The sequence below is a fragment of the Hipposideros armiger genome, unplaced genomic scaffold (assembly GCF_001890085.2).
Source record: "Hipposideros armiger isolate ML-2016 unplaced genomic scaffold, ASM189008v1 scaffold_339, whole genome shotgun sequence".
NCBI lineage: Eukaryota > Metazoa > Chordata > Mammalia > Chiroptera > Hipposideridae > Hipposideros > Hipposideros armiger.
In genome coordinates this window covers 260,658-271,814 of record NW_017731689.1, presented here as the reverse complement: position 1 = coordinate 271,814, position 11,157 = coordinate 260,658, and the positions used below count along the sequence as shown (strand labels likewise).

General features: G+C 42.4%; 1 protein-coding gene across 6 annotated transcripts in view; it reads left to right on the top strand.

Annotated features, from left to right (window-relative positions):
* SORCS1 (sortilin related VPS10 domain containing receptor 1) overlaps positions 1–11,157 on the top strand; it is a 528,833-nt gene that overhangs the window by 355,294 nt on the left and 162,382 nt on the right. For all 6 annotated transcript variants that reach the window (XM_019661209.1, XM_019661205.1, XM_019661207.1 and 3 more), the window contains exon 5: positions 4,005–4,078. In XM_019661209.1, the coding sequence (XP_019516754.1) occupies positions 4,005–4,078 (74 nt within the window). The remainder of the gene's footprint in view (positions 1–4,004; positions 4,079–11,157) is intronic.

Genomic DNA, 11,157 nt, shown 5'->3' with positions numbered 1-11,157 from the left:
GGAAGGATGGAAGGAAGGAAGATGGATGATTCAGGAGAGGGGCACTGCAGGGGACAGCGGTGACAGCCCCAGACCAGCATAATGACAGAGCGGAGGGTTAGGCACTGAGACTGCCCACAGCTGTTGCGCATAGCTGAGCATCAGGTGTGTGATCATTGAATTATTGAGTTATATTTACAAAGGCAGGGAAGTGGTCTCAGATAGCTTAGAATGATTTTAGACAGGAAGAATGTTCTGTCTTAAAGTCTTACCCACCCCCCTTTTAAAATTTCTGCTCTTCAGTCTTTTCCCCCAATTTCTTGTGCCAGTGTTAGCAAAACAAAAACAGACCCCCACCCCCAAACCCTCCATGAATCACATTGTGCAGCTCATGACAGCGGGTTAGGAGAGGAACGTTGTTCCCCTAAAGCTGGTGCAGATATTCTCTCATCCTCTCTGATCTTTCTCAAGGCTCAGCATTGCTGGAGAAAGCTACTGCTGCTGCCTCTGACGTGACAGAGAGTGATGATAGTTCTCCGCTCTGTGTTCTGACAGTCCAAAAAAGCCGTGGAGCCGGAGACACACGGAGGGAAATAAATCTTATTTAGGTGCTGCCAACTCTGTGGATTTTATTAAAGGACATTGACACATTCTACACAAAGCCTTCCACTGGCAGACGAGACAGTCGTTGCGTAAAGGCTTTGATGCCTTTCCTTCGTTGTGGAGGAGAACTTTGCTGGTAGACTCTGCAGGTTTAATTAACACATTAACTTCAATGGCTGTGAGTCATGTTCTCCTTTTCTTGGTAGAACCCCAGGCCGGACAATTAACTTCTTAGGGGAGACACATTTGAAGTGATAGGTGGACTGTACAGAGAAGCTTTGTCTAGGGGTGAATGAATATGTGAGAACTGCTTGCTGCAAATCCTTGAGAATTTCAAATGCACTGATATATTTACAGTTTTGGTTTGCTTATTAGTTTTAGATGTAGGCCTCTAGCCTTGGATCCATGGAAGCCAAACATAGTCCTCTGATAAATTACCTTTGTCCATCCATTCGGAAACCTGGGTACTTTACTAGGTAGATTCATCACTAGGAGATTTGCATGGTGCAAAATTGATACTTTTTTCCCCTTTGAACATCTATGGGTTACACATTGTACGGAGAGGGATGGGGTTCCTAACATATAAAACCTTTGTGATCTCCCATCCAAAACATACAGAGTGGTGTCAGATATTTTAGGGTGATTTTAGATAGGAAGGGATTTCTCCCTTGCGTTTGTAGAAGGCTCTCTTGAAAGGCTCCTAAGGAAGTTGAATATAAATATGTGTCCTGTAGTTTGATAGCATCTGTAGCTGTACCACAGTTCTTTGGAAATGAGGCCTCTGGGAATTTTAGAGTATACGAGAGGGTTGATAGACAGGTGGCCTTGACCTGGACCTACTCAGAAGACTGGCATTGAGGTAGAGATGTCTTGAAGCCAGCTCTGCCAGAGTGGAAAGCACCAATGAAGGAATATGGCAGGAGGGCTAAGCCCAGGTGCGAATGGGAAGGTGAGAAGGCATCTCCACCAATAACCAGGGGTAGCTTTTGAGAGAAGAAACTGAAAAGGATACAGCTCAGCATAAGAGAGGCTTGGTTTATTAGATCATTCGATGTACCCACTGCTTGAGGGGCCTCCGGATCCTCATAAATAACAAAGCAGCCCTTCGAAGAGGATATAAACAAATGTCATGGGACATACCTGACTGGTCCACGGGTTTGAATCCAAGCCTAGAGGGATCAATTTAAAAAGACATAGAAGGAAAACACACACACACACACACACACACACACACACACACACAGATGCTGTCACCCACCAGTTCCTCACGGAGATGAATTTTGTGTGGGAGCAGGCATAAGCGATCTCTTGGTGTAGCCATATGAGCTCTCAGAGTTTATATATGATTTTCAGCCTATATGTGAATCCACTTTTCACACAGAATTATTATTTCAAACTGCTGTTCCATTGGTATAAATATTTGTATATTACTGTACATTTATATATAGGCAGAGGCACACACAGTGGTGCGAACTCTGTTCCCTTTAAACTCGTGGAAAGCAGTGTGGCTCTGAGTTTTCAGAAAGACAGAGTAAGGGGAGAGAAGTGGCAGACGCCCAGGTCCGGGTAGGGTGCTTGGTGTTGCTTTGCCAGTCTGGTACTGGAGTGCAGATTGTTCTTGGCATGCTGGGAACAAGAGGCAGAATGTACATATTCTGGCTGCTTGGGCTCTGAGTTAACAGGGAGTGAGTTGTCCCACCCTCTGTTATCTTTATGAGGGGAGCTGTGTCCACTTCTCTCCTTAGCACTCTTAAAATGAATCAAGCTTGAAATGTACCTAGGAAAACGTTCTTCCCCAGACATGATGGGGTAGAAAAAAAAAATAGTGCTTGAAAAAAAACGCCATAGATTCTCCTTGGCTGGATGCCCAAATATTGTGTGATTGGAGCCAATAGAACTGCTTGCTTTCGCAGCCAGATATTTCAGCTTCTTTTGGCTTCAGGATGTGTTTTGATCCAATGGACACATTGGCGTAGGAAGCTTTTTCAAGGGTCAGGTCTTGAGCTGCCTTGTTCCTTGGACATGACTGGTGCATCCACAGCCTGGGTGAGCCACCCTGTGAGTCACTTGACCCTTTACTGAGTGCTTGGGCTGGGAAGGGAGGACAAGGCAGGTTAACCATGGTAGTCAATCCACAGTGACTCACCATTCATTCACTGTGGGATTTGGCAAATGCGATGGTAGAAGATTGGGGTGTGAGTAGGCTGTAGACCAGGCACATAGCAGAAAGTTGTTCTGAATCACCTTTCTTTCCAATCAGTAGCCAAATGACCAGTGGGAACCAGAATGCTTACAACAACAGGACTCTCTGGGCTGCCACCAGAGGACACTGTTGGGGACACAAGAGGGATCCATGGTGCAGTCAGAGGTTATTGAAGGGGAGTCGGGGTGACAAGTGAGCAAGGCAGAATAAGATATAAGGGAAGAAAGACATTAAGAGTGGGTGGAGTAGTGGAGGGTTAGACCCTGTCTCATGAGCAGTGTTCCTATGAAGTTGCCCTTAGAGAGTACTGAAGCAGTGTAGCTTCAGTACTCTTACCAGCTATATCACCATCTGTAAAATGGTCAAGATGACTTCATACAAGTATAGCACAGGGATAGTGTGTGGATTAAATGAAATAGTACATGAGAAGCACTGGGATGACTAAGTCAGAAGTTAGTCAACGTGGGATGCTGTTATAGCCTGAAGTTCCTCTGGTTACTGTTAAAAAGACTAACTGTCTCCTCTTACCTGCAGGATCAATTTCAGTCTCCCTAAATTGCCATCCAAAGCCTTTTCCATGTTGCCTATTTGTATCTAAATTTACTTAGATAAGCCAGACTTATTCATATCCTATTCCCGCATAGCTCACCACTTTTGCCTATGCTGTTCCCTTCGTGAGTAATGCTTGTCCCATTGTTGTCACTTTGAATGCTGTCATTCCTGTGGATCCCAACTGAGCATCTACACGGTGAAGCATTCTTGATTGACTGCTGAGGCTCCTTCCTTTGCATCCTTTTATCACTGGCTGCCTCGTGCATTTCGCATTATTTTAGTCAGAGTCAGGTTATGTCATCCCCTCTTCAGGAGCCAGGTCTAGACTTTGCATTTCTTTGTGTCCCACCCAATCTGCATACGCTAAGCCGAGTGATGCAGCTGACATTGTCACCAGGCAGAATCCCAGCTCATTCTAATATTTAGCGGGCATGTGATTTCCAACAAATCCTGAGCCTCAGTTTCCTCAGCTGTAAAATGGGGATATGAATATGCACCTTGCAGAATGTATGTGAGGCGTAGAGATGATGTAGAGCATTTACCTGCATGTGGCGGATGCTCAATACCTGGTAAGTACTATTATTAGTAGTACTGGTTTGATGAACTGATATTTGTGCATCTGATGTACCATAGGATCATGGTGCTAAGTAATTTCTTTCCTCTACAGTTATACAGCTCTGCTGAATTTGGGAGAAGGTGGCAGCTTATCCAGGAAGGGGTTGTACCAAACAGGTTCTACTGGTAAGTCTCACTTTCTTTTGTCACATATTATGATATCACATGGTAAATGAACATTGAAACCTTCTTCTCACCCAGGGCTCTCACATGAGGTCTGTTCTTTTGGGGGTGTGCCCACATCCCCCTAAGGCAGTATGTGATATTGGAGTAGCGAACGTTTTAAGGGAATGTTAAAGCTGTGTCACAAATTTCTTAACAAACCCAAAATAGATCACTGAGATTAGTGAATAGCAGGGGCTTTGTAACTGTTGTTTGTTATAGTTTGTTGACACTTGTGAGCCAGACACTTAAAATAGAAATTTATAGTGATTTTTATTACTTAGAAGCATTCATACACATATATTGCCTGTTCAAATAAAGGTTTTCCATGTAAATAAGTAGCTTTTATTTAGTCTAAAAGTAGATCTTCCTCCCACTTCCAAGTTCAAGTTTGCTGGACCTTCTCATCATATTGGACACAACCAATATTTTAGATTTTTATTTATCCTTCTAGAAATGTTGTACAAATTACCAAATATATTCTTAGCTTAAGCTGCTATAGCAAGATACCATAGACTGGGTAGCTTAAAGAATACATTTATTTCCCACAATTCTGAAGGCTGGGAAGTTCAAGGACCAGGGCTGACATACCCAGTTCCTGGTGAAGGCCAGGGTATTTCAGAGGGAACTGCTGAGGGCAGCCTTGCTGTTTCCTCATGTGGTGGGAAGAGAGAGAGCTCGAGCTCTGGTTCTTCTTCTTCTTTTTATAAAGGCACTAATCCCATCATAGGAGCCTCACACTCATGATGTCATCTCATCCTAATTACCCCCCAAAGGCCCTACCCCCTCATACCATCACACCAGGGATTAGAGTTTCAACATATGAATCCAGGACCACAAATCAGCCCATGACATTCCCACCCCTGGCCCCTCCAAATTCATATCTTTTTCACATGCACAATACATATTTTTCATTTCATCCCAACAGCCCCATAAGTCTTAACTTGTTCCAGCATCAGCATGAAAGTCTCAAGTCCAAAGTCTCATTTAAATATCATTTAATTCAGATGTGGATGAGACTCAAGGTATGATTTATCTTGAGGCAAAATTCCTCTCATCTGTGAACTTGTGAAACTAGGTAAATCATGAGCATCCAAAATACAACAGTGGGATAAGCATGAGATAGATATTCCCATTACAAAAGAAATCAGGAAAAAGGGGGTGACAGTTCCCAAGTAATTACTGAGCACCTACTACATGGTGGAAAGAGAGTGAGCTGTGGTCCATTCCTTTTCTTATACAGGCACTAAGCCCATCCTCGGGGTCCCATTCTCATGAACTCATCTAAACCTAAGTACCTCCTAAAGACCCCATCTCCAGGTACTGTCACTTTGGGGGTGAGGGCTTCAACATACGAATTGGAGGGGGGCACAAACATTCAGTCCATAAATTTTCATTTACATAAACGTTAGCTTATGCACACTGTTCTACATGTTTTTGTTTCTTTTGTTTTGTTTTTGAGGAGATGTAGTTAATAATACATGTCATCATTTTTTTAATGGTTATGTATCATTTTACTCTAAGGATATAGATTGAAGGTGAATCCTAGCCTTGTTTAATATACAAAAATAAACTATATATGTTGGTGGGAAGTGTGTGGGGATAAAGAGAAACATGGGGTGAGAGACAGAAAGAGAGAGAGAGAGGAAGAGGGGAAGAGAAAGTAAGGGGAGGGGAGGGGAGTGAAAAGAAGGGAAGAGAAAGAAGAGAACAGCAAAAGAAAAAAGGAGTCAAAGAAAGTAATAATATTTTGTTTTGTTTTTTAACTACTTGAGCCCATCTTTCTGATTAAACTAGAGGTGGCCTCCCTCCATGGGAATGGGTGACTCCAATTGGAAAAAAAAGGCTATAACACGGGTTCCTTTTGGCTTTCAAGTTTCCAAAGGCTGAGATCCTGGCAAAGTCAGAACAAAGTATGGAACATTCTGGTGTAATTTTGACATTACCTGTCAATCCCTTTTGAATTGACAGCCTAACCCCTGCCAAAAGATGTGACTCTACCTTACCCTCATTTATCTAATCTGCCTATGGAAAATCCCTTTAGGCTGTTTTCAGACTTTTGCTAGTATAAACAGTACTATAATGAACTAGCTCAGACGAGAGTTTACATATCCCCTGCTAACATCATTCACAATCATTGTGGGCAGTGACCTTTTAGGAACCAATGAGCTCCCTGCAACTAGGACAGAAAAAGGTGTCTCCCTTTTACTCCTCCTGAAATCACACTGCCTCTCATCAGCCTTAGGACTTACATACACTTCCAAGTGGAATGCATTTTCGTAGTTACTTTTGAACACTGCCCGAAAATCCCCATGGGACTTGGAAACCAGAGACCTGCATGAGTGAAACCTCTAAACACACTGTTGAAACTGCCTGAAAAAGTGAAACAAGCTATATTTGCAAGCAAACCGGCTCACAGATAGCACATGGAGACTTCTGTATGGAATGCTACTTCTTTCTTTCCCCCATCATACAAAGACATTTGTAACGAAAGGGGGTTTTTGTTTCATGGAAGCTATTCACCTCTTTCTCCTGCTGCTCTTGCTCAGAAATGGCTGGAGCCTGGCTTTCTGGGTCCAGATTGGCCTGCCGCTTCTCCGGGAATTCAGCTCTAGCTGTCACTGAATCGCCCTTCTCTGCTCAGCATTTCTTCTCTTCCTCTCTTCCTCATTTTGTCCCTTGTACATGAGACACCTTCCACCTCTATGTGGTTTGCCTATAAATTATAAAGTCATTTTTTGGAAGAAAGGTTCATGTCTCTCTCCCTTTTTCATCCTCTCTTTCACTTGGTGTTATATTTGCATAGAAAGGCCTCCGAAAAGAAATAAACGAAGGACTGAAATAAATGAATGTGATCCTCCTAATTTAGCCTGGAAATGGAGTTGACACTTTGCCAAGGAGAAAGTGCGAGGGACAAAAATTTCCTCGAGTCCTGCTTCCCAATGACTGAAAATATCTCCACACGAACCCAGCAACAGAAGAGAGAAAGCTAAAATTCACGGCGTACTGGATCCAAGTTTGTTCCCACTGATAGAAACAAAGGAAAATATGGATGAAAAGGAGGGACAGGGGGAAAGAACTGAGCTGAGAAGGTTTCCCATGTGAAGCGGCACATGGTACACAGCATTTTCTAGCTCACTGACGGTCTTTACACACAGTATTATGAGGTGAATGCGCCCCATCATTGCTTTGGCTGGTGCTGATTTCACGTCATTCTTATCCAATCTTTGAATGGGGGTCTTCTATCTGAAAGCCTGATTAGCAAAGCCATAACCAAGTGTCATAATATCATCTTTCTGAAAATGTTACGCATGATTGTGTTTGAATTCTAATTCATATGCCAAGTAAAATAAATAGTACCCCCTCCCTCTGCCTTTGGGAACAGAGGGATACATCTTCCCCATTCAATCCCTAACAGTGTGATAAGCATTCAAAGCTATTTAATCCTCATAACAATTTTATGAAGTAAGGTTTGCATTATCATCATTAACAGATGGGGAACCTTTGGCATGAAGAGGTTAAGTAATTTAGCCAAGGTCACACAGCCAGAAAGTGGCAGAGCCAGGATCCAAACACAGGCAGCTTGGCTTCAACGTCTATGCGCTACTAAATCAATGGACTTGACTCCCTCGTCTCTGCCTCTTGGCCCTCTTTTCTGGGCTGGGGCTGTGAGCCCTGGAAATCCAGCCCATTCAGGCAGATGAGCAGAGACAACCCGAAGCTCTTTTGGCAGCCGTACCTGCATGTGCATCTCTCCAGCTGGGCTTGGCAAATGGCCCCCCTGGGTTCTTTAAGCTCAGTTGGTTTTTCCAGAGAGGGCATGAGACCTTGTAAAGTACACAGTGCACATGACCGTTAATGAAAATTTCTTGGTCTCTGTCCACATGATCTGCATTTTCTGACTTTGTGCAACTTTCTAAGGCTGGCAGAAAAGGTGTCAATCAAAGCAATATTTATTAGACTCACTGCTGGAAGCAAGTTGCTTCAAATTATATAGGAGCTCTGGGGGCTATCTAGGATTCTTCAGCAAGCATAATTAAAAGAAGCCCCCTTTAATCAAGTCTGCTTGGAGCCTGGCTATGGGAGTGTGGAAGGGACCGAAGACTGAAGGGAATTTTCTAGTGTTAAACTGAATTGTTAAGCGACCCTGGGTAATAACATAGCATTTCCCATAGAGAAAAATGAAGATGAATTTTTATATTTTCCTTATCAACTGGTACTCTTGAGAAATGTCTTTATTTTGGGTGGCAATAGTTATGCCACCCCCAGAAGCAGTCAATAGCAATTGTAAAATCATTGTGGAATATAAGGGCTTATTCTTATATCATCTCAGTGTTTGCTATTCATATTGCTATAGATAACACAAATATAAATATCCCCCCAAGGAGTTCAGATTGCTTCCAAAACCAATTTGCATGTATAGGGCATCTTATAAAACACATCGTAGCACAATATTGCCCTTAATAGAATGGGTGTTTTTATTTTATATTTCATTTAACTAACTGTGATAGTGGCCTTTTTCTTTACTGTGTCAGGAGTCAGTTATATCAGAGACAGTACAGACTGGAGGTTAAAGGTCTCAGAGGCCCTGAGGGCTGAGTTCTAGCTTTGCCATTTACTAAGTAAGGATCATGGAGAGGTTACTTAACTTCTGGGTGCCTCAGTTTTCTCTGTAAAGTGAAGGTCACACTTACTTCATTAAATGATATGTTTCTTGTGAGTTGGTTACATACCTGACACCTAAGAACTGTATTGAGTGCCCACTGACTAATAGTAATAATATTGACAGTGCTGACTTTTTACATCTATTAGTTTTGTTTTCCCCCATGTTGGCTTCATTCTCAGGTTGGCTTTCTCCAATCTGTGGAAATGATGGACATCATCAGCTTAGCCTTATATTCTAACAGCTTAGAATCCTCATCAAACCAGTCTGCCTCTTCCTCTGTATTTCCAGGAATTGAATCTGAGCAGCCTGCCTTAGATCAAGGTCATATTAATATAAGGTGATGCGTTACTTATGTAGATCAGATACATATCTACCCTGGGAGCTGAAATAGGAGATAGGTTGAGACCCAATCAAACTGCATGGTTCAAGGTTGGGAGAGAGGTAATTCCTAAAAAGGAAAAAAAAAAAAAGGATTCTGTTATCATAAAATGGGAGAATAGATTCTCATTAGGAAAAAAAAAATACAGACTGGAGAACTGAGATGAGGTTCCTTAATAGGGATTTATACTTGTTAAGTAACTACAATGGTCTAGGCACATGATAAACCATGCCATTTGATCCTCACAACAAGTTTGTGAGGTAGGGATTCTTACCCTCATTTTGATGAAATGAAAAGTTATGTAATGCATCCAACATAATACATAATATAGAATACAACTAAGTTTTCAAATTTGGTCCGTCTGGGTCCATGGCTTTTGTTTGCAGTATTAAAGATCAGCCCTAAATCCAAGACTTATTTCTCATCCACATCCCCTAGTAATAACTGTTAGTTTAACAATTCAGTAGGTAAGAACCTAGGCATTGATCATGACATTGAAGGGGAACATGGTATTGGAGGATCAGTGGTACCCAAATGTCTTGAGTAAGTGAAACCCCTGACAAAAACCGAGTTTGCTATTAGAAGTTGATGAATGTGGTTGGCTGGGATCTGATTCAAGTTTAGGACAAAGTAATAGAGGACTGTTTAAATTATAACCCATCAGCATTCTGTTATCTATGCAAAAGACAAGGCAATCTGAGGGCTATTTCATTTAATTAAAAATAAGTTCAGATTTACTTTATTGATCATGTCATGCTGGCTGGAAACAAGCACAGTTGAGTGTGATTACATATATTCTGTGACTAATTCACACATGGAACATTAAGACTTTGCCCAACAATGAACCTTTGTTATTTTGGAATACCAGTCTTGTTTCACTGGAGTCCTTCAGGGGGCGTATGACAGCTGTATTAGATAGCAGAGAGGCAAAAAAATTCTTACAACTCCATCCTCAATCTGAGCATGTGTACATATTCTCACTGTTCCCCACGTTTCAAGGCCGCCTCTGTGAATGACTCGCCATTCCGCATCTTTGGCAACAAGTCCCATTTGCCGACCACTTCCTGTGTGCCAAGCTCTTTGCATACATATGTACAAGCAACCCTCAAATCAATAATGTGAAATAATTTACGGATCAAAACTTGTTTTCAAGATGTGATGGGAAAATGCAACCTGTTTGAAGGGAAAACAATTTTAGACAGATACTAGCTCATGGGCCTGGAAAGTCAGAAGGTCTAACGTGACCCAAGGTCCACTCAATGCAGTTAGGGGCTTGCTAGCCATCCCATGTTGAACTTTCCCCATTGCTCAGCCCCATTTTCTCCTGTGTCAGCTTCACTCTCAGGCGGACTCCGTCTTCCTGGTGGCCTCTACCGCCTGATGTCTTCCCAGACTCACGTGTGGAAAAGGAAACACCTTCTTCTTGTTGTTCCAGCAAAAGCCCTGGGACTAAGTCCTATGGGCCCTGATTAGAGAACATGCTCATATCTAGACCTGGGGGTACAATCAATTCCAGTAAACTATATGAACAGAAAATAAGGAATGGTCATGCCCCCGGGAAAGGGGAAGTTGTTACCAAAGAAAAAGAGAACGTTAATGGGAAGGTATCAACAAGAGGTGTCCATTATTGGGAGGTGTTTTCATTCCCATTTTCAGATGAGAAATAAATAAAAACGAAACCCCAGAGAAGGTAAATACTTTTGCCTGATGTCACACGCTAATAAGTTATGATGATGGAATTTAAACCCAGGTTTGTCTGGATAAAGAGCCTGTGCTATTTAAGCACCATGCTATTCTCTCTCCAGTGATCCCCACTGTTCTAGGGACCAGTGCAGTGTCACTTGAGCTCCAGCTTTCCTTGAAGCTTCTCACAGGACCCCACTCCACAGGGCTCTCTTCTTATTCAAAACTGCTCTGTTGGCAGATATTTCTTGTTAACACCCTATCCATCGGGCCCTACATCCAGTTATTAAAGTCACATGTGTCTTTATGCCTGGC